Raw genomic sequence first — 25,941 nt, 5'->3', positions numbered from 1 at the left:
GGAGAGAGAATTTTACAGGTTTCACGCCATATAACTAATCATGAATTTATTCCAATACGATTAACGGAAACCTAATTTCTTCTGAAACGAAAAACGATCAGAAATATTTTCTTGTTTAAATATGGTTTTAGAAATAATACCCTTTGGTTTTCTTTCAGCGAACGTGACGGCATTAAATGGCATATATCGCAGCACGTATACACGTTGCCATATATAATTTATCTCAATCCCCAATATGATACGTGACCTATCTCTTATTCTAAATAAAATTTCAGTACAAAAATCCACAGTGTAAAACTTTGAATTCAAATTTCTTTGATAAATTGGAATTTATTTTGCATTTTTCTGAAGAAAACATAAGAATTTAAAAGAATAATTTTTTTAAGGAACGAGTAATTTATAAGAAAATATCTTTACTATTTTTTCTTAAGAGAAACTATTTTAGATCATTATAATCTCTACTGTGGATTCTTCTTTCCTGTCACGCATAGTTAAGTCTTAATTAAACGTTAGACGTAAAATTGTTAAAATACAGTGTTATCTTTCAACGCAAAACATCGTAAAACGTGTGCTTTGCACATGAATCATCCGGTGTGCGAGTGTGTCAACGATATTTTTAACCCGATTATTACAAAGACTGCAACGGCGACATTATCACCATCCCTGTCGTCCGCGCTGGACAACGCGACATTGCGAATTTCTTCTGGCTGAAATGACAGAAAGTGGAGGGATTCTGCCGGACTGAATTCTTGTCACAACGGGGCCATAATTTCTTCGTCATAAAAGAGATGGCAGGCAGTTTCTTGCGAAGGAAAACTCACGGGAATACGGAAATATTCCTTCGACGCAGATCCTCTCTATCTTTCTCTCACAATTCCTCTCGTTCATTCCGCGATATATGAAGTTTTTTATTCTTACGAATTATAAAAAGCAAGATTACGTTTGTTTAACAGCAGTGGACATTGCTGTTCTAAACAAAAAAGATGTCAATTTAATAATTAAACTTTCTAACTTTTAGATATTATTTTGCTCGATAGAAAAATTAAAGAACATTCACACATTTAATCAAAACATCATGATTTCTCCTAATTATATTCTTATTATTTTACTAAGTATTTTTCTCTATGCCAAAGTGATTGTTTTACTTTCTGAAAATTTAATTACCCGGATAACCATCTATCAATTTCAATAATGATCAGACATAAGGTTGCATTAAACCGTACTCATGATACGGTAACGATCTAGATTGGCGAACTCCAAGTTGCAATAAATCTACCGCGCAAAATCAAGTGCTTCGATCTCTAATCCGTGAAGTGCAATTCACCATCCTTCGGGAGCCCATCGTCGCCGCAATCAGGGCATCGCTCCTGATCGAAAAACGGTGTCACCGAGCAACGTGCAACGTTTACATATGCGATCGGCGCCGATCACGTTTCGTATCGAGCGGATATAACATCATCGAAATCTACAAGGATTGACAGGAAATATACGCAGGGATCGATGTCTCGACGAATTATTCATGAGAAGAGATTTGCACCGAGATTATTCCACGACATCTGCGCGACACCCTGCCATTGAGAATCCTATTTCTGTACTTTCGATCGAAAAGGGCACCAGTCGAAGAATAAATCACGCCAGCGGGGATAACTGTAAATCGTTCGTATACGAAGTGCACGCTGTACTAGCAAAAGAAATCATTGATTGGATATGTCAATCGGAAAGAAGCTACCTAACAATTGCAGATGCCGTGGCGATGAACGGCGTGAATGCGAATGTCGAAGTTGCAAATCGTTGACGCGTTAAGAAGATCATATTAACCATCGAAATACGAAGCTGTATGACGGACCTGCTAATTACTATGTTGCAACTGCAGGGATTGAGTTGGATTAAATTGCAGAGTGAATCTAGCGTCTGGTATCAAGTTCACATTCGGACGTATTATTACGTATTAATACGTAATACATTGCTCGTATAATATATTTGCGAATAATATCGTTTATATCAGATGCGTTAATCATGTGCAAGTTTAGAATCTTTATCTTCTGAGATATATACATTTATTTATTTATTTACTACTTTATTATTATTATTTTGTAATTTTCCAAAAGTTACTTTATTCATAGCAGTTGGAAAACCAAATTTGACTAATTTATTGTTTAATCTTATATTAATAATTTTTAATTTTAATTTAAAAATGTTTTACAATATTGTTGATGTTGCTGATCGAAAAGATATATTAGCAAGATTTAATACTAATCTTCCATATCCTTTTGTAACATAACTCTCTACATCATCCTTTCTATAAGTCGGTTTTAATAGCATCATTATCTTCGAAATAAATTTAAAAAACTTCCTTAAAGCCTCGAACAAAGTTTGCGAAACGATAAGATACTTTAACGATCTGGCTTCTGAATTTTCATTATTCAGTACTTTAATGCCACGTGATCGATCGTTTGTATTTTGTATCAAGTGCGAGGCAAGAGAGCCCGCGGGATTCTTTCGCAACATGTTTTGCCGAGTGAACACACGTCGTAGGAATGTAGGCCTCGGTCACGTTATCAGGATCAGGTCGACAAGGTCTGTAATAAAATTCGAGAGTGACACGTAAAAAGCGCAGGAATGCCATTTTTCTTTTAAAATAAACCTAAAATAAACGCGCGACACAATTTTTTTTTCATCTAGATCGTGCATGATAAATTTATATAAATATCCAAGTTATTTTTAAAATGTATTTGATACATTAAGGTTCAGGCATCAGGGTTCCCATTGCACCTTTAAATAATTTGCATTTGAGATATATCAGATCGTTAAAGGATCTTATCGTTTCTTTTTCCACATAATTTAATTCAAAAATTTACTTATCAATTGACAAAATTCTTTATTTACCAATAATAGCAAATAAAGCATTATCTACATTACAACAAAATTTCCCGAAATATAAATGTTATAATATTTCAAGCAACTCTCAAGAGACAAAAGCGGTAGTTTAAATTATACTAAAATATGTATGCGTCAACAGCATCCATATAAAAAAATCTGCGAAGAAACTTGTATAACGAGAAACGCTATTTATTTTATTAGGAAACTTACACTTGAAGAATTCAAGATTACTTCTCCGGTGCATTGTTGGCCTTAAATGCGCGAGCTTGTCGCGTAAACAGGCTCTCGGTTACACGCCAGCCGCAACGATTGCAACGCGGGCTTTTATGCACTTGCTGGACCACGCGCGCACACACGTGCAGCTGCGTGCACACATGGCGTCACGTGCAGAAGCATGCGCCAGGCACGTCTGTATACGTGAGGCAAAGAGGTACGACCGTAGAAAATGAAAGTTGAGATTCCACGGCGTGTCGTTTCGTAACCAGGGTCACGCTTAGAAAGGCGACGTTCAGTATTTAAGCTCCTAATATTGATCGCGACTTCGGAAAAGAATCTATATTGGGCGCGAACAATTCCTTGTTATATAGAATCTTATAAATCAAGACAAATATTTTGTAGAAGACACTCATCGTATTTGTGCATGATTAAGTAGTATTATTGAGAGAAAATTATATATTATTGAAGCACTTTAACGGCAGCGATAATATTGAGGTAATTGATTAAAAACGTGACATTTCCAGCGATCTTTAAATGTTGAAGCTGGGAATTTACGTGACTTCAATTAATGTATCCCTGCACTTCATTAATTCTTATCTTAAACTGTCTTAAAGTATTTACTTGAAAGTTTGTGCCATTCTACGAAGAATGCAGAGTCTGTTATTATAGAATTGTCTTTTTTCTAAGTTGGAAACAACAATTGAAAACCATAAGTAAATATCATGATGAAAGAAATAATTAATAATATTAAAAAATTTAGAATAAAGTTTATCTTTTATAAAGTAAGTAAAGCAAGATATTATTGCATCATATCGTTCGAGAATTTTGAAATTTGACGTTAGAATAAATGATATCGATTGAAAGTTGGAGAGAAGAGTGAAAGAGATGTTTCCCAATTTAAAATCCACATATTAGATATATATGCTCATCCGTTCAAGGTTGGCCAAGTCGATCGGACAGTTTTGTTGGATATCGTTGAAATTTTATCATTTAAATCAATACTGAAAGTATTTCAAGGTTCAAGGTTGACACATACGAGTATGCTAGATGCGAAGTGACAACGATCGGAAATAGACGGAACGACAACGTTGTGCTATAATGTCATTTAACTTGTGTTATTTGGCATATATAAATAAATTATCTTTTCTAATTATTTTGTTAAAATTTTTTAAAAGATTTAACGCGAAACTAATGGCAATTAGATCCTCTTATTTCCTATAAAGCATTTGCATTAAAAATATTCATCGCAGTTAATTTAATGGAGTTATCTTTCCAGAATTTGCACATAAAAAATATTTGTTTTAAAAAATATATGATTGATAAAAAATATATATATAAGTTAAACATAGTATTTTCTTGTTAGAACAAAATATTTTATTCCAATATTTTTCAGTTTTTAATTTAACATTTAATTCTTGCACTTTTATAATTAACTGAAACGTGTGTTAGTCTTATACTTTACTACACTGTTATGAAACGTTACTTCTGTAGCGATAACCTAAATAGAAAAATTTTAATCGCTCTTATTATTTCTCCAGCAGAAATCTGCTTAATTAGCGCATAATAATATTCGGGATTAGTTTGAGGAGGCAGTAATCTGTCAGTCCGAACGCCAACCTGTCATTTGCAAGCTGCCCTCTTGCGCTCAAAGCATCGGCTTTCTAACGACCGTTTCGAATGATATAAAATCAGGGATCAATCCCCCGTGCCGTTTTCAGCATAGGAACGATGGTGTTTTCAGCATTATCGGCATTTTCGAGAGAGAAACCGCACGTTATTGGACTCGCTAATTACCTGTCGTCTATCGCCTTTGAGAGGCTCCACATGTCTTATTTTACTTAATATTAAATAAAAAACTGATACATGTTGCATTATTAAATTATGTAGATCAATATATGTTCTAATTATTTCAGAAACTGCAGCTTGTAATTTATTTCGTAAAAAAATTATTCTTTCTCTTCTTTCATTTTGCCCTGATATCCAGAAATACATTCGATTCCTAAGATAAATGAAAAATATAATAATTCTAAATAAAATTTTGAGAATAGACAGATTTTTACGTATATATCAACAAGGACAAAACTAATTATCAGTATGGCATGAATGAAAGATATTTTTATAAATAGCTCATAATTATTTTACAGTATTTCAAATTATTAATTCACAAACAAAGAAATCGAGAAATACCAACAGCAGTTTCTCATTTAACAAGTTGATATTATGCTACTTTCTCCAGAGCGCCGGCCTTGGCAAAGTAAACTGGATTTGTTTCACGATACATTTCTCGCGATTTATTCTGGATTTATCACGGCCGATGGTCAGTCAGTTACAGTTAAGTCTCGCTTTATATAAACTGTCGACATTATATGATCACGCGTATTTGGTATATCTATAAAAAGTTTCATGTTAAAACGCTCTAACAATGTTCGTTAAATTAATTTATTACGTGTAATATCGATGCGCCATTTAAGCGTATATAAAAACGGAAATCAAGTGTATTAATTATTCATGCATATTAATTGTCTGCATGCATATTATTTGAATAATAAAATCTGCTGCCGGAAAAATACTTTTGCGAAGCTTAATTTTCCCCGATAATAAAATATTTTCAATATCTTCAACGAGTGTTACACATATTCAAGAGCAAGACTTAAATAAATCTATGCACGAGACTTATTCAATTAATTCTAAAGTGCATCAAGATTAAATTAATCTGTTTGATTAAGCAAAAGTTACTTTGTGATAAAAATGTGTAATCAAATTAACGGATTTATCCACGAATAAATTGGTTGAATAGTTGATAGAAACTTTTTTCAAATTAAATTGATTACATGGTTTACCGCATAGCGCCGCTCCTACAATTTAATTCTGATCCTTTGCCGCTTTATCGATTGTTTGTTTAGTCAAAATTGATTTACAAACCGCACAAAAAATGTCGCGACAAACATGATACATTTATAAATAAAAAAAGTTGCTGTTCAGAAAATTGTCATACAAATATGATTTGCAATGTTTACTCAATTGTTGCTTATAACAACATGGACTTCTCAATATCATTTTTATAAATTACATTATTATGTAATTGTTGGAATAATCAAATAAGATTTCCAGTCTTATGTATTATTTCGTAATAAATAATTTTAAGAGCATTTTGCAGAATTTGCAACGTTATGGCGTTTACAACATTGTTTTATAATTCCTCAGTGAAACATTTAATTTTGCACAATACATTAATGTAATTTAAAGTCGTAATCGATTTGCGATTATGCATTTTAAGGCAATCCAATCTATTTTTGAGGCAATTTTAAATTACCAAGCGCGTCGGCGCGCGAAATCACCCCCAATAAATCACGTAACCGATTTACACTCCGAAATTCCTCGCAAATCGGTGGATCGATCGAATTTCAGTGGCAGTATTAAATCGATTACACGCTTCGCCGCAGCACCACGGCTGGTTCATGGGGGCGGACAAGCGCGAAGTATCCCCGGATTCCCCGGCAGGCGTCTTCCTCGCACAAAGCGAGGATAATTCTGACCTTTCCAATGCGTACACAGGCGGACAGGCTGAATGGGAAAGCGAGCCGACTGGATCTTCGGTCGACGAGTCGGGAAGACTTGATCGCACTTAGGCGGGCCTGCGAGTCGCGCAGCCGGAAACGATCGCGTATAATAATGCCCCGTTTTGTCTCCAAGTGCTTATCAGCCTCGGCCAGATCTCCAACTCGGAACTCGCTTGAAAGCACTCACGGTGCATTGCTTTGACGAGTATGTAATAACGACTCAACTGCCGTTAACTGCGATGTATAAGCGGCTTTCCCAACTTCGTAAGGAGAAAGAGGAAAGAAGAGGAAGCAAACAAGCATATTTTTCGTGGAATAAAGACCAAAGAACCAAAGAAAATCGTAAAAAGGAGCCGACAAAGGACTGACAAAAACATACGTATGTACAAAAAGTCTTGTCAGGTACATCTCTGTAATCAAGATGCAATCTCGATCTCGTGTTATGACGATCATTTTTTATTAATTTTTAATGGACGTTTTTTTCCATAATTTTTATAACGGTATATCAACTGAACAAGTTAATTTTAATTACTTAATGAAATCGCATTGCTATTAGTTATTTCCTTAACGTATGTCTCGAAACAATATGCAGGGAGAAATTCTGGCGAGGATGGTCGGCCTGAGATCAGAATGCTAATGCGAGTCCCGCGAGTCCCTACGTATGTCGACATTCACGCTAGATTATCGTCTGCGAGCACTTCTGACGAGACGCCTCCGTCGAGTAGACTGTATAACAGTCGCATTATGTTGTGCAGGAGACGGCCAGCGAGAGTGTATGCGCTAGATACTTGGCGTATTCGCGCAAGAAGCGTAATTAAGACCAGGCCCGAGTTCTCCTGTCTCCATTTTGCCGTCTGTAGACGGCGAAATCGGACTCGTGGCTGAAGGCATGCTAGTTAATGCGACAAGTTGTAAGTTACATCGTCTAATACGCTGTTGGATCTACTCGTAAATCCTGTCTGCGCCTGCTTAATTAAATTGGATGTTCCGATTATCTATTACCGATGTCCCGAAGTGAACTACGCAAAGTAGTTTGTATGCCTCTATTTGTCTGAGATTCATATCGAAAGATACCTTATTAAAAGATACAAGTCGTTGTTTCTTTTATATCGAACATAAGTAATATTCTTGTTTTCCTTTCGAATAAATATTTTACTTATTATATGTAATGTTTTAAATTTAAGAAGATTTAATTGTAAATAACGTTAATCGTCTTGAAAATTTTGAGAAATAATACATGTACTAAACTTAGAAAAATTTATTTTATATAAATATTATTTTTGGATGTAATGTAAGAAACGAGAGTGTTTAAATGTCGAGATTCGCGCGAACATTCGTACCGTTACTCGCGTCTTCAGCTACTCGATTACGCAAATGCATATTCTGTTACAAACTGCACATCATACAAAACCACACAACCGCCTAACTTGATTAATTAGTGTTTATACGAACGAACTTCTATTTCAGGAAATTGTATAAACTGATTAAAAGTTTGAAATAGCTACAGTTAGAAAACAAACGGCTGCCTCGTTGAATTGTCGAATACGCACGAATCATCATCTATTTTTCATCTAATTTCTATATTTTAAAATCAATCGGTACACGTTATTATAATTTGTCGTCAATATTGATCATTTTCATACTAATTTAATTGTCAAGTTTGTATTACAAAAATATTCGAGGATGATTCGATCTTCACGGAAGAGAAATAAGGTGGAAGTGAAAGTCAATTTAACTTGATACCATCTGATTGCAGCTTCGGCTGCTCGTCGGAGTGTAAAGTAGAGTGGTGGAAGATGTTTGCAGAATCGAAATTCTATTTGCGAAGTGAAATGGTCTGATTACAAATCTATCCTACTGCACGCAACGTATAACGCAAAACGCTATCGTGTTTACCGTCACTAAACTTCTGGAAGAAAATGCATGCAATTCAATTTTGCTTCGACTCTTCTTCATCACTTGACATACATATATCAATAATAATTTACTTGCATAACTCTGATATTAATATGTTATTGTCAATATAAAAATATATGTTACTCTTATTTAATTTTACTTTCTGTGAATGATGAATATAAAATAAAACATTATATAAAATAAATTTCTCTACATGTACAGCAAGATATACATTAATTTACGCTTTGTTATATAAAATAGCGCAGAAAATGTGTTAATTTGCAAGTATTCACAAATTACTAAATTTAAAGATTCTCAAAATTTTTGTTCTTAGATATGAAGAAAATATCTAGATCTGTAAATTCACAAATTTAGAAAATTTACAATATTAAACACTAGAAAGTGTTAAATTTATAAAACTTTAAAGTATGTGACAATATATCTATTAATGTTTTTTCTAAAAGCAAACTCCTTACAGCAAAAATTACTCGGTTCAAAAATTTTTAACATATTTTCAAGTCAGAGATTGGAATAATAAAATGTTTGAATATAATACAATATAATTACCCTGTTCAATCAATATATATTATGTATATACAATGTATATCAATATACCATTATAGATTTAATACATTTTGGTTTCCTATATAATATTTTGAAGCATTTCTCTCTCTACATACATGTATTGCGTGTTTTCAGCATGGATCTATAATCCACTAAAAATAAACCGCGTATTAGTAAAACAATTTTAGAAGCCATACGCTGTGCTGCGTTTTAAATATTTACTCGTCGAATTTGTACGAAATGTTCGCAATCACAAAATCGAATGCAAATTGCACCGTTGTAAAACAAAATACAGTAATTGCACGAAGTGCTTCGTCGATTCACATTAACTTCTTGACATATGGTTGAGTGATTTCTAATATGATAATAACTGTATGAACACGACATTTTGCAGTGAGAAGTAAGAAATTGATGTGTACATGCCTTCATGGTTCGTCAAGTTAAATAAATCTTGAATAAGGAAAGTAGACAGTTGTCAGAGGCGGAAATGCGCGACGTTTACAGACTTAAAGTTCGTTTAAACATTGGCACAAGCTGCGGATGAGCTTGAAAACTATGTCATAGCTCTGTAAACTATGTTATGGAATTCTGCAGTGAGAGGTGCCAAACTTATCTGTTTTTAGATTTGTCAGATACGTACGCTTTACGTGATCTATCTTTAATATAGAAGTTCTGTACATTACATTTTTTTTTCTTAATTTGAAAAAATATTGCTTTTGTAGGAATTAGAATAAAAAGTTTTAAATCTAAATAAAAATCTTTACATGATGCTTTTTAATACAATATTGTAATTTAACAAAGGAGATAGAACGTCTAGGTATACTTTCACGTGATACATAGAATTTTTATAAATAGCATCGACAGAATTGTATAAATATAAATTTTACATAAATGTAATTTCTGTACAGATTTGCAACACCATGTCTATCTAAAAAGTGTAAAAAATTTGTAATCATTTTTTAGAAATATTTGATACATTTTATGTAATAAAAATGAACAACGTGAATTAAGGTAAAAATGCTTTCTATTGCAAAATTTTCTAGATTGTACTAAATGTTAAGTGTTAAGTATCAAAATTGTTGAGAGATGATTGAAGTATATGTTGACCATCAATATTTAATCTCTGGTTACCATCAACACACATAACGTTGCAAAGGAGATATTTGATTTTAACAATCTTGCGAACGTGATGAAAATCAAGATTAAAGGGCCTGCGGCCCTTACACATAATGCAGTTTAGTAATATAAGTAGTAGTGAAATACACAGAGAAAATTGCATGTTGAATTCAAGAATATCTACTCCGCTATATTCTCGTTGCAGTATCTAAAGGACCGTCTTTATGCTAACATTAACGTATGGTGCGTTATTTTTCACGCATGACGTAACATAATGCGCCGTTTTTACGATCAAAAGTACTTGTAAGGAGTGACGTAAAAGATATGAAAGATTAAAGCGTGGCATAATAATTGCATCGTATAAGAGCTTATACCCTGCTGTTAAGATGAAAGATAGTTAATCCTTTCTCTGTCTTTTTATTTTTCTCTTTGACAAATAACGAAAAAATAAAGCGTGTATGTGTATATATAAAAGTATTCAAAGACTTAAGCGACAAAAATTTAAAATATCCTCTCTTTGCAAATTATCTTTGAAATATCGCGAAGCGTTATACATACGTCTCGGTTTTTCTATAACGTATAAAATAAATATTGAATCTGAACGCGTGCGTGTATGTAGGATGAATATTGAAATGACGTACTTTGCACAAACAGTTATTTGCGGTGCGACCGGAAAAAACACCGTCGCGCTTTAACGGTTAAATTAATTTCCCTCTCCTCTATTGAAATTTATTGATTTCTTCTACAATTTTAATATTATAGCACGTATAAAAGAAAACTGATGGTATATCTCTATTGTAATAAGAGAAAATTATTTTTATTGTTTGATTTATAGAACTGTCAGATATTTGTTTTTAAACTGCTCGGTGATTATATTTCGTAAATATTTACAAAGTAAATTTTCTTTCAAAATAATGGAGAAATAATTTTAATATTTGTCCGCTTTTGCGGTTTAATTTGGCAGATAGTTTTAATAAGCATTTGCACTCAATAATTAATATATCTATGAAATATTTCTATAAAAGAAAAATAAAATTAATCGGGCATGTAAAATATGTTAACCGTTGTGAAATTGAATGTGTAATTTTTGAAATCAGATTTTGGTTAAAATATATTTTAATTTATTTTACCCAATTTATATTAGCACATCTGGCAATGTAATTAAATATCGTATTTAATTAAATTATTTCAACGTATGCGTACGCGTAAAAAGTTATTAAAAAAATTCCTGATTGAAAATATTTCCAATTTGTAATTTCATATTATATGTACTTCTAATAATTTTCTCTTTTTTATTTATCTACCTTTCACTGAGAAGTTAAATCTTTCACTATAAGGGCTAAGAAGAAGTGAAGGACTAATTAATCAAATTGCGCCATTATAATACAATAATTGTTTCAGACGTATTCTGCAAGCTAAAGATTAAATTGAAAATCCACCACTCTATACAATGACATACACTACATATAGCTTTAATTTAATGCGTAGCAATCGTTCTCGCGGATGCGACAAAAGCGCGCACACGATGGCGATATTGATCGCTATACGTTACGCGAAAGACTCGATAATTTCTGTCAACTGTCGACGTTGCTGGTGAACATTGTGAACAATAACGCAAGGGTAGACAATCGTCGGACAGATATCGGAACGCGCGCGTTCGCAATTTCACCGCGATTTCTCGCGATTGTACGCGTTTGTTCGTGGCGCGCAAATGTAGTACAGCGCTTACGCGCTCGTTTTATATGGGCGACGAATTGACCTGTCTGGACTTCTGGAAAAATCCAGACAACGCGAAAAACGCGCGCGCTGGCTGCAGTGCGGCTGACGAGATTGTTCGTACGCACAACAATAGAGTGATGAATTGCTCACTTCTGCAATTGGAAGATGTTTTCTCTGTAGATTTGAAGACGGATATATAATTTATTTTGAATGCTGCTTGGATGCACTTACGTAATTTTTCAACCGTAAAGAATTCGAGAGAATACATATTACGTTAAGATAAAGAATTATACAATATTTAGAATTTTTTAAAATAATTATAAAAAGAAAATTATTCAGAGAAAGAAAAATTTTTTTCATAAGCATATGACTACAACCATGTGCTTCTTCTGATAAACATTTAGCAATTTTCTTTTTTCAAAAAAAAAAAAAATGAAAAACTGCGCAATTAATAAAAGAAAGAGAAAATGATCAAACGGTTCAGTGGGAAGATTTGGGTCATTCTGCCATAGTCAAATGATCGAGTACTTGAGAGTGTTTGTGATATATCTAATTAAAGAATGAGAAGTTTGCAGTTGTGACATCTTCCCATTGAAAATGCAATATTTCAATCCGTGTAAAGACTGTAAAGGCTCTGGTAACAATCAGAGAGAGTGTGGAACGGGCTAAGTAAGAGCCAAGCGCTGTTGACGGTGCATGCACAAAGGTTAATTCCTTTATTTATTATATCAAATTTTAAAACGTTTTTAAAATTTGATATTATAAATAAAGGAATTAATCTTTGTGCACCGTGTCCACACTCTCTTGGCAATATTTTAAATCAGCCAATATATCCCAAACTCCCATTCTTTATTTAACCGCGAAATGTACCGAGCAAATCGTCAATCTTGATTATTGCGGAAGCTAAGCGGATATCCGTGGCAACAAACATGCATATGTATATATGCACATCGGTAAACTTATGACAGGGACAAATGGCGTTTTCGAAAATGCTTCAGGTGGTGCTTGCAACTACGTATAATCGCTTAAGCGGCATCGGATTAGCGTAGCATATCGGTACTTCAAGGGCAAGCCATGCTTGACATCGCTCGAACTTCGCGCGTAGTATCGCATCCGCTTCATGAAAATTTCATAAAAATTTGCATGAATGGGATGCATCTGCGAGCACCGCGCATTATTTGTCTTTGTCAAGCCGTTCCACGGCGACTTCGGGAGTACTCGCTTGCGCGTGGCCCGCGCGCAAATGCATTTCCCTTTGGGAGACAACCGGTCCATCGCAGTGATATCTTAAGTACCGTCGACAATTCTTTTCATCCCGCCCAGATCTGTCTCTGCTCGCGTTCCCGTTCCCGTTCTCTTTCCGCATAAGCATCGTTGGATAGCGCGAATAACCGTGTGAGAAGAAAATTAATGAAATTTGCGCAAAACAGATTTCCATTTTCTGACATTCCGCGTATCGAGAAGCGAACTTGCGATATTTGCATCAGTTATGTGCATTTATAAGCATATCTTCAAAGTAATGATTGAAAAATGAATAGCATGATGTTAAATTAATAATTAATATACAATAATGCGCTTGGATAATCTTACAATTGACTATGATTTTTCATATTATAACCTTTTTTATAACTGTTATTTGTTTGTACTATTTCTAATTTAACTCTGTATTTAACGTAATTTAAATGGATAAGATAAAATTGGTTCAATACGCGTTTTTTAAATTTCTGCCAATTTCAAAGTTGATAATGAAATGACAATGTTATAATAAATATTATAGTTATCCATCTTTTTAAATTTATTTAATTTGTAGAAGTTTTGCAGATAATTGCGAAACTATTTGTCGCGAATAAAATTAGAATATCAAATAAAACCTACATATACGTATAAAATTCAAGACATACACATGCGACGTTAAATTCGAGGTGAGTATATGACAATGCGAAAAGAAATCACGACGCAAGAATGAAGGAGCAGCGTACAAAACTTATCAAGAGTCTGTCGCCGCATCGGAGTGCAGCCGACAGCATACGAGGATTTGATTGGATAGGTCGCTCGATTGCATATTGCATTCGACGAATATCGAAACCCCTTGTGCTCAATTAAATCCACGACAGCGCGGCCGATGGAATATCGAATTCGTGGAGTTAAATCGCCGGACGGTAAAAAAGGAATTGCGTTCGCGAAATCATTTCGCTACGAAAAAAAGAGTATATGGACGAAGAACAAGTGGGCAAGAAGGAAAAATATTGACACAATGCAGAGGGTGTCGATAATTTCGGTTTTTCTCTACGGTGCCCCCATTATGTCACACATCTCTCGAACTATTCACAAATGGCAGTTCTTTGTCAGCACCCGTTATAACAAATACTATATTTTGCCTGTCATGCCGTCAGCATTTTCCTATACATGAACAAGAATAACATCAAACATATTGATTAGAATGCAGTATTAAATTCATATCGATCTTATCAATTATATATTACTTTTATCGAAATCATGATAGTTATATGTATTCGTATAACATAGGATTTCTCGGAAAAGTTGATTCTATTGAATCAACCTCTCTACCACGTACGTTCCATTGAATTTTAAAGTTTCTGTGACTATGTAACAAAGTTTCTTTTAAAGAAACTCAATGTACGCTTTTAAACTGAAGAAAATGTTTTAATGGTAAAAAAGATAAATCTATTTTTCAGGTTATTAAATCAAATAAAGCTATTTTTCTCACTGAATAAAGACGGAATTGAATTAAATATTGTTCCTGAATATGATAATTCCATTTATAAATATGATTTGCATTTTCATTAGATTTGTGAAGCTTTGTATAAACCTATTTTCCTTAAATAACAAACCTATCCCGTACCTTAAATGAGAAGCTTAATATTGCATTATTTAACGTTATATTTTCATATAGTACCGTACAATGCTTCAATTTTGTAATACTCGAAATACAATTTGTGGAAATTATCGAAACATGGATTAGTTCGACATTTATGTATCGTTAAAAATATATAAAAACACTGCTTGTCGATATTTCACCGACTTTTATATAATACCGAATGACCGAGTGCGTCACAGAAATTTTGGAAGTACATGAATTATTTGACGTGTGCGATATACCCAGACTTTTACTGAAAACAAAGAGAAATTAAATTATCGCCCAATTCGGTGCAAAACGAATCGCTAGAGCAGGTATTACTCAGATTGAAAAATCCATCCGCGCGTCGTGACTGCGAAAGCCGCGTCAAAGCTTTGAAACAGAAAACCGATAGGAACAACGTAAAACTATCCTATGTCGATCCCGTTCGATTTTACGTACTTGCCCAACTTTCATCACTATTTTCTCTGTACTGTATTGCTTATTTCTCGTCGAATCCCATCCGGATTTTCAGACCTATATTCCCTTACCTAACAATTCCCGACATATATACAGGAAAAATGTTGTTTCGGGCTTTCAAACGTTCCATTATGTTTCACATAATAATGTTATCTTCTTTTACGTTAAAAAATATATTTTCATATTGCACATGAAAGATTCATGAAGATAGATTTTGCATATATTCGATATCGTTATTTTTCATCAAAATAATAATAAAATTAGTTTCAATATTAAAATACAATTATTTTAGTTGCATTGTTTTTTTTATCCGTTTTTGAACTACCAATCTAATTTTGAATGCGATCTCATTCATTATACCTTTAAAATTAAATCTAAAAATTATTGTGTTATGATTTGATTATCATATTATTCTAGTACAGTTGGTAGTAGCTAGACTACAGGAATTATGCTAATTCGTTAAAAAATCAAAATCGATGGGATCGAATTCGTGTCGGTGGTCGTAAAACCGTGTCACGACACCACGTGCGATTTAGAGCGTGCTGTCGATGCAGTTCTATGTATTCCCGATCCTGAACGATTCACTACGGTTCAGTGCGACTCAAAGCTAGGATGAACAGAAGCAGCGCATCGTGACGTCAATGCACGCTTCCCTAAACCTTTGTCATCGCATTACAGTCGATTGACGGTAATTTTGTTGCACTGCTGTAGGGGAAACAAAACTTGCCCAAGTCTGATTTTTGACGTGCTTTTTTACAAACGTCACCGTTTGCATAAAATATCATAGGATGCCTACCCTTGTCTTTTGCAAGGAAAAGTTTTATTTATTAAAATAAATTATTATAAATTAATATTATTAAATTATTAAGTATATGTTTTAAATATTTATGTTAATTTTAAACGATAAAAAATATATACAGAAACAAATTACCAAATCAAGACAAAGAAAGAAGTATCTCTAGCAAAATTTCAGATTTTTTTTTCGATGCATGTGCAATAAAATTTACTATAATTGCTGTAATGCATTAATAATAAAGCTATGTGGAATATGTATGTAAATGATATAATAATTGACTTTTTTTCAAAACTGTAATTGCTTATGACATCAGAATGAGATGATGCTAATACGTGTTAGCATTAGCACATAGTAATATGATAATTTAGTTTCAAACATCACCCAATCTTCAAGTCATTTTCAAAAATTAAGATCATTTATTTTATCTTAAAACATAGATAGTTTGGACCTGCTTTGAGATGTATAGATATATGACATCTATATACATATATGTAATTAGATTGATTCTACGTTCAGAGAAATATAGAGCAAAAATTGATCAGGTACTTCTAAAACTATTATCGTATTTATCCCAGAATTATGTAAAAATATTGCGTATTCTCCTATCTTTCTATCTTGCTCAAAATCTTTGAGAAACAACCTATCACCGATATTACGATCTATGCCCATATCAGCACAAGAGCATTCTCTCTTTCTCTCTTTTTCTTTGGGTCCGCATTCCATTACATATAACAAGATCTTTTTTGCCATTCGAGAAAGAAAACGAGATAATGGACGCAACAGAAGAACGTCGATCTCCAATTAAAGGTATCTCATAAGGAACGATAAGCCTCTCTCCCTATCGGTCGCAGTTACTGTTCAAGGTGAGTCGCGATTTACCCGCCAAGAGATCGAATCTGGTTCTGCTCCTCTCGCTGTCCTCGTAGCCCTCGAGGTCGTCCTCGTAATCGTCGTAATCCTCAGGGACGGGACGGTGGTCTCCATCACTGTCGCTGACATTTCTCGAGACAAGACTGTTGCTGGGTGAACCTCTCTGAGTGGCCTGTCGGACGCGGGCTCGATGATCATTACTGAAGAGGACCGACGGCGGCGGCGGCGTCGACAGCTGAGAGCCTTGAAGGCGACGCTGAAGGTAACGGGCCAAGAGCGCTTGTACCGCGTCTGTCTCCGCCGTGCCTGGAAGACAGAAAGAGAGACTCGCTCTCGTGATCAGTCGACAATATCTTCCCGATTTTACCGATATTCCGCTGAGTCCTTACATCCGCATTCTTACATTTCGTTCTTTTTCCTCATATCTCTCTCGTCTCTCGATTTTTCACCATCTATTTCTCCTCTTTTTTTATTCTTTCTCTTTTATCGTCAGTTTCCTCTCATTTTTCTGTGACGTAACAGTGCTCACATTTCTCTTTCGCGAGGTTGGAGACAAAAGAGCTCGAGGCTTGATTCGGGGCTGTTTGCCTGTCGAGGGGTCCTTCTTCTTGTGTCATGTACGAGATGCGTCGCGTGTGCATCCTCGTGCAAGCGTAAAGATACGCGCGATCCACGCTCTGATGAGACGGGTTCGGCGATGGATATAATCCCTCCTGCACGATGGTGGATCAATAGAGAAGTGTGGATTCGTTAGTTTCAGAAAAATAATTATGCGGGCAGAAAGAGAGAAAGAGATATTCGCAGTCGTCAGAAATAAAAGACTATCTAAATAACAAGTAAATACACAAGATTTTTTCCAGTAAACTTTAAATTATTTTAAATGTTATTACGAGTAATAGTAATTACGATATCAAGAGTGCTTCTTCAACTGGTGAAACAAATGTCATCAACAACTGTTAAACTAATTGTAAATAATATACGATTGTTATAACGACAAATGATAGTAAATAATATAGAGATTAAAGATGTATGGGAGAAATGCATGATTAAAGACTGCTCGTCTTCAATTCTAACGTATAAACTAATGTAAACGCAAACGATCGCGTGTTCATAATGCGAAGATAATATACGATAGAATACTTGAGTCCGCAGGATGCTTCATTAGAGGCCCTGCCTCGTCTGTGTTTGATGTTCGAACAGCTTTCGCGAATCATTGTTTGGTATCAATGTATATGCGATTTGTAGTTACGTCAAGGAGGTGGAACGAGATGAAAGGAATTATAAATCATTTGATATCGCTTTGCGATCGAAGATACGAACACTGATTAGTTAACATCAAAGTATCATCGATTGTTGCGCACAAGGAAATCGCTAACTTTATTAATCGTTATTGCTAACAAGGGAATCTCTAACTTCATTAATCATTATTGCTCACTTTAGTCACGCAAATCATTGTCATAAACTCGCGAAAGTAGCTTTTTAAAGAATATTTATCGAATCTCGAAGAAGAATGTAACAAAATTTGTTCAACTATTTGTTTATCTCATCCTTCTTCTTAAAAGTTTTTTAGTTTCAAGCACACACATACTAATATTTTTTCATTATGTTTCTATTAAAAATAAAAATATATAAAATTCTACTAAAAATAACTTATGGCATTGCACACAGTTACTATATTTATACAAACTATATAAAGATTTATTACAATATAAAATTTAAATTTGAAAAATTTAAGACATTTTATATAGTTTAATTATTATCTGACAATTCCAAGTATACTTATATGCAGCTCATTATTATGTGTATGCGTTCTGATGTTAAATTTTAATTTTTTCCAATTAAAGTTATAAATGGTTAATGTTTCTACTGATGGGATTTTATGCGAACGTGTTACTAACTAAATGTTGCAGAAGCTCAAAGGTAATGCAGAAACGGATAATTATATAAAGATGCGGTGGACTAAACGACGATGTCGTGAGAGCTGTTGGAGGATTTGCGGCGACAAGAAATCCAATTTTCGGGCAAGTCCAGCGAGCACGGAGGACGAGTGCAATTACATCGATTTCTACTAGTAAGCTTGTGCGCCAGCACGCGGCTGTCTCGTAATTGAATTGGATCAATTGTATCGCACGAATCCTATCATTTCTCCTCTCGATCCTCTTCCCACTTTTTACCTCGATCCTTTTTTGCTGAACGAAGACGCTAGTTATTCCGGGCAGCAGATTCACGTAATTAAATCCTACAGCTAACGTTGATCCCATTATGAAAAAGCATCTGGCAAACCGGCGGAAAACGCGCCGTCGCGCGCGCACTCTGTTTTCTTGTTATGTTTCAAGCTGGAAAATGCACGCTCGGGTTGACCGCAAAGGATCAACCTTCCGGCACGGAGGTGATGCTCTGGCAAGGATTTTCAGAGTCGCCTCCGGAAATCTTTGGCCAGGCGCGAATCTTGTTACCCTTGCTTTCACGCGCAAGGCTAATTTGATGCGAGCGTACATTAAAAAGTAATTGACAATTTTATTATTACATGTGCAACGCTGTTCGTATTTATTCATTGAGCTATCAATAACATTATTTCTTAACCTGAATATTATATACGTTCAATTTTAACTGATTGATGGCAGATTCGGATTGATCTAAATTTATAAAATATATCGTACGCAGTTTTATTTATAAAAAGCGTATGCTTTTACGCAGAAAAAACCGTAACGTTAATTTAAATGTTATTGATAAATGTGGAGGAAACTGCTAAAAACACTGATTGAGCGCTGAAATGAATATTTGAAAAATATCGGACGTAACCGCAAGCAATAATAACATATATATATCGTCCAAATTTTCCATGTGCTCGCGGTTTGACGTGAAAGGTAAATACAACTAAAACTAATATTTGGCACGTTACGGCAATTAGAAAAATTCTCATATACACGTTTCCGCAAGACAACACATAAAGCGTTGCATACGATATCGGAAAAATAATAAAACGTCACATCCCGAAACATTCCTATCTATTTTTTGTTGGAAAAAAATCCATGAGTAATCGCACGAATAGTCGGAAAAACGTTCAGCCAAACGAATGTTTATTCTTTATTATACACAAAAAAATTCTGCAGTTTTACTTCATTTGGAGCTTTATCGACTTCTTTATCAAACAATTACGTGTTGAAAATTTATTAAAAATTATTGCAGTTTAAAAATCAATAATTTTTTTTAACAATAAGTTTAATCTGTGAAAAGTGAGCGAATTGTGAAATCATTTAAAGAAAGACTTAAACTTTCATCAAGTTATATGAGACAGGCACGAGAGGGAAGGAAATCTCGATTTGGGTTGTGAGAAAGAGCACGAAATAAATCGTGGAAAGTCATAGGTCATGCCATGCAACAGATTGAACGGATTTCTTCACGGATTCAACGTGAGATTCGCCCTAAGAGGAATTTAGCGTTTTCGACCGAAAGATGCAAATCCGCGGAAAACCGCCGCCGCCGACAAAGTGAGAATTTCTCTAAACTAAAATTCAATGTATCTTCTTGGACAAGGCAAATTTTATATCGATCGAAACTACGAAGAATTGACATCAAAGAATTTGCAAAAATGCAGTCGAATACCTTTTCCCTTTGAGAAGGAATTTCTGCCGATCTATGAATAACAAATGAAACATTTTCAATGGAAGATGGAATTTTTTCGGCAAAAGGAGGTAAAAGTAAGATTAATTTCGAAGAAGAATAGCAATACAAGACACATGTCGCTGGGAAATCCGAAATATTTTCTTCGGAAGCGGAAAATTATTTCGGCCGAATGCTCGATCACAGCATTGCCAGAAATGTTTTGAGAGAAAAATTTACTATTTTTCACGCACGAACAAAAGCGCAAAAGAAAGCAAAAAATTTGGAAGTCATCCAGGCGGAAGTATAGTCGCTTGATTTCTTTTAAGAGTTTGTATAAATTAGTTATATAAAACTCCGCATAGTGTTTGCTCATTTATACTAAATCTACATTTTTTACAATCATTTCTTTCCAAAACATATATCTACAACTTTTTAAGCGCTCCTCCTGGAGTGCCAATAAAATCGTGAAAACTACGGAAACTGCGCATTCCAAAATGAACGACGCGACATGCCGAAATTCAGGATCTACCACACGTTTAGTCGACCGGGGAAAGATCACAAAGTCCGAGTAGAACTTTCCGAGATTGTCGGACGGAGAATTGCTGGCGAGGACTCCTCTGATCAGAATCCCGATTTGGACGAAAAATTCGACAGAAAGCATTCCGCTTTCTGTGTTGAGTATTCCGCTCGAGCGCGAGATCAAACTTATATTATCATCGTTTCCCGACGTCTCGGCTGAAGACATTGTCACGGCCGACCGGAGAAACGTGAGTGTCCCTTGAAGTGATTATTTAAGTTTCGCTCGCGCGTTCTCGAGAGTGCACGAGAGAAGGTACGCATTAAAACGGAATGTCCCGCCCGAACTGATTTGCAAGTTTCGCGTCTCTCGTCCGACCCGCAGCCGGCGCGGAAACCAACCTTCTCCTGTAATCCATTGTCCCCACTTCATAATTCAATGACTTTCGGAACTACGTTTCCTGGACTATTTCCTCGACGGGTCTTCTGAATGTTTTATGTGATTTTAAGATTACCGCGGTAGGGTGGTGGCAGCCGGCGTTAGCGCGCGATACGCTTTTACCGTAATTGGATCTAAATTCTGGAACGGACGAACGAAGTTTAATAATAGCTTCACTTCTCGAACGTGAGTTGTTATCGTATTGGAGTCAATGTTGTCCTATTATAGCGAATTATAAAGGTATACTATCGAAGGGAACGCCAGCAGTGATACAAAATAATTTATAACATCATAAGATGCGGTAATATCTACTGAGATGGTATTTTAATAATATAAAAAGATAAAAAAGATCTATTTTTAAAAATGCAATAGAATATATAAAAATACGAAAATCACGAGGTCCAGTTAAATAGAAAGAATATTCAACATATCGGTATTGATCTCTGTCTCGAAATGACGCAATTCATTAAGAAGTAGAACATTTAACTGGATCGTGATTAAAAAAGGCAATATGAATAATTCGCAAAGCAAAGGCGACTATTTGACTTGCAAAGAAGGAAATCAAGCCGTTCGATTACCTATTTCAACGAGACATGTTCTTATAAATTTCATTTCAATCACCAGTGTGAAAATCGACTGCTGAACCTTTGGCGTTAAAAAAGCGTGAAATTTAACACACGTGAAAGACATTCAATAGAAATACTTATAACGTGTATATACATATATATGTATAATTATTTATTATTTTAGTAATTAATGTTTTGTTAAGTTTTATTAAAATTATCATAATTATTTCATCATTACTCGTATTATAATTTTTTACATAATATGAGATAAGAGTCTATATTTTATACACTCAAAGTTATCTAAACGCCAAAATTATCTAAACGCTGATGTGTGTTTGGATGCGTACTTTTGAAACGGTTTCCATCTAAAGAAAAGCACAATGTTTCGTGATTTATACGGCGTAAATAGCGAAAGATCCTGTGTAAATGCCGCAGTGTTTCGTATATACGCGAGTTTCCCGTACGTGACAAGTGCTTTAAGTAATGGTAAACAGAGATGGCGGGTGTATTGTACGCGGGGTTCAGCTTCAAGGCACGTTTTCGCCATCAATAGCGATGCTGCTCATAAATGTCTTTTTAAATCTTTCGCGCGAAAGAACGGGAAGTTAATCCGTTCGTTAACCGTGTTAACCGATGTAATGAGAATTACACGGCAATTACACTGTGTTCGGCAATTTGTCACTAAATCATTTTTGATTAATTGATTTGATGTGGATACGTTGTCACCACATAATAATGATAAATATCTAAAAGCTGACAATATTTTTTCTGATATGTTACTTCGATGAAGATTAAAAGTGAGAGAAAATGAGAGAGAGAATGTGTAAAATATATAAATGTAATGTGCAAAATGTCATAAGCCAAATGAAGAATGTGAGGTTTATTATATCGGCGAAGAGAGAAATAAATATGAATAAAATATACGATCCTGTGTAATGATTGCATTACGTACATATTTATAATAAAATATTCGCAATTAAAATTTTATTTTTTCCAGCATTATTTAACATTGCATAATAAATAACGAGGTAAAATATGTTTTGTTTGTTACTTTTACTTCACTGCATTGCCTGACAACTTATGCAAGCGCGGCCATATAAACAATTGTACTAAATACTTTAATCATACAGGATTGTTACAGAAATAATTAGGGCTGACAGATCACATACTGCATTATTTGGCAATGAAAAATGCATGTCCGCGATCTTCCGTCGTAAGACCGATGTAAGCATAACTGCTGAAACGGCAAGTCGCCAATATTTCAGTACGATGGCGTTTTCGAGGGAAAGTGTCTGTCTGCTGGTACGCCCGTTCTTCTGATATACGCCCCCATTTCGCAGTTTGACAGGAAAGAAGCGGCAGAGTGGCTCGAATGCGACTGACAATAATTTGTCAAGTCGGCCACTCACGACTTCTTACATCGCTCCTTCGGACAAAGAGAATTTCGTTGAAAGAGCAGAGATTTCCCGTCTGAGTTTCTTGCCCGTCGCGTTTCTGCACGTCGTGCGAGACTTGAGATTTCATAATTGCGCGAGTGCATTAGAGGAGCGTTTCCGTTTCGCAAAATTGCACGCCATTTGGAGAACATCGCGAAGGATTCGCATAAGATATATCGAGAGGTTTTCATGGCGTTTTTTTTTTGAACGCAAAATGCATCTGGCAATGAGCCATGATCGTAATAGGCTCTTTAAAAATTTATTGAATGCGCATTATTATCGTTAATCTTAAAATAATCCGTGTGTACATGAAAGGTCACATCAGTTTAAATACTGATAATATTTTACTAATAAAAAAAAGAGAATTGATTGTGTTAACATGTCATGTAAATACGTTAAAATTTCGAACGCTGTTTATCGATTCCGAATTATATCTAATGTTTTTACAGACAAAATTTGCCGTATGTCTTTACGTATCCTGTTTTCATCAGCAAAAGTATTTATATAATGTACAAAATTATATATTCAAACTTGTCATATAATGAATTTATTCGAAATGCAATGTTCAATACAACCGTCGTTCGCGCATATTCTAATTCCATATGAGGCCGTGTTTCTATTCTAAATAATTGGAAGATACAACGTGACAATGTGACATTCGTAATATTTTAATACTGGACTGTGACGCAACTTTGTATTCAACCGGATGATTATTCGAGAAGCAAACGGGATTTAAGTTTAATTAACGCAGAATTTAAACGAGGCTCGCGAGCGGAAGACGTCACCGCGAGGACTTACCTCTCATCCTTTTCTGTATGTATTCATGTTCTCGGAAGGACGGTCAGTGACCCGGATGATCCGCTGAAACCGCATAGGAGATCAAAAACGAGATTCAAGAGAAAATCTCATCTCGATGATTTTCATAAAAAATAAATTTTTTCGCAAAAGAACATAAGTTTGATCTATTATTGTAATGTTTTAAATATCCACGCTTTCTAGTTAGAAATTCTTCTTAATGAGATACAACGATAACTAATGGGTAATTAAAATCCAGATAAAAAATTAAAAAAACTTTCCGAATTCATAAATTATATTAAAAAGTTTTCTAATTGAATATACTAAATCGTTTTTAGGATAAATTTTTGTTAGCGAGATAGCTACAATATAAACAAGTTACATTCATATATTTGAATCTATCTAATTGTGAAAGTAAACATGTATAAATTTAGATATCGACATTAATTGTGCTATTACGTTAATTACGTTTTCAGAAAATAAGATCGTAATATTGAAACAGGATCTCCCATTGTAAGATCTAACTCTTTTTCTTTGTCATATGCGCTTGAATATGAAGATAAATTTTTAACGTTACTATTTTATATTTTTCCATTAATCGGTATATAGGTAACGTTTTATACGTCGTTACTCTGACTATAAATACGGAGCACCATTTTGCTCCCATTGTGCTTTTGTCATCGCCCTTTACGTCGTACGATACGATGCTTTATTTCAGATAGTCATTTTATTTCTTCGCGCTTGGAGCCGATTTTCAGCGTAAAACCGAAACGGATGTAGCGGATGTAAAACGCGTTATCGAGATGCAGAGATTTTGCACTGTGCGATAAATAATTTCTCGATAATTGATGCCGTAAATGTCGCGTTTATGGCGCATCAATATTCATTTATCATCAATTGTCAAGGAATATTACGCGTTGCGCAATAAAGTTAACGTTACTGTTGGAAAAATCTATCAATTTTATTTTTTTAATAATATTGCTAAAAAATTAAATAAAAAATGTTTGTTTCGAACGTTATTAAGTTTGAAGAATTTATAGCAAAATACATAAAAGCACGATCTAGCTAAGATTATGTAAGACATTTAGACAGCATAAAAATATATTTCAATAGCATAAATTGCTGCGTTTGTTATTATCCTTCCACAATCCTATTATCATTCTTTATAAATAATTAGGAACCATTATCCTGTGTAATTAATCAATTTATATAAATTCTATTAACAATTTATAAGCGACAAGTATTTATTAACACGAGTATTTCAAGTAATTTGTTGCAATGTCTCTTTATAAAATTAAAATAGAAGCAATATAGCGAATAAAAATTATTATTTTTTCGTATTTACAATTTACGATAATTATTTCTTTAGCAACAAATAATGTGACGAATAAAGTCACTCACCCATGGTACTCCATACCTTCAGGCCCTTCAGGCTTTCTCCTCCTGTTAGATTTCTTCATTGCACACATAGCACAGCGAAAATTCAATTAATTTACACGCGATACTAATTAGCAGAATATGACAATTGTACAATGTCTTGCATGGCTCTCTTATTAACCGTAAGCGACGATTTTATTATATTGTGATAAAATGACACGAAAGAATAATCACACGACGCTATATACAATT

General features: G+C 34.4%; 1 protein-coding gene across 1 annotated transcript in view; it reads right to left on the bottom strand.

The window, feature by feature from the left end:
- LOC112455684 overlaps positions 1-25,941 on the bottom strand; it is a 71,059-nt gene that overhangs the window by 25,481 nt on the left and 19,637 nt on the right. Inside the window, exon 2 of the mRNA XM_025017772.1 lies at positions 16,964-17,260. Coding sequence (XP_024873540.1) covers positions 16,964-17,260 — 297 coding nt within the window. The remainder of the gene's footprint in view (positions 1-16,963; positions 17,261-25,941) is intronic.

Source organism: Temnothorax curvispinosus, unplaced genomic scaffold (genome assembly GCF_003070985.1).
Source record: "Temnothorax curvispinosus isolate PA1 unplaced genomic scaffold, ASM307098v1 QBEX01006321.1, whole genome shotgun sequence".
In the NCBI taxonomy this organism is placed as follows: Eukaryota; Metazoa; Arthropoda; class Insecta; order Hymenoptera; family Formicidae; genus Temnothorax; species Temnothorax curvispinosus.
This window is presented reverse-complemented; position numbering and strand designations above follow the sequence as displayed.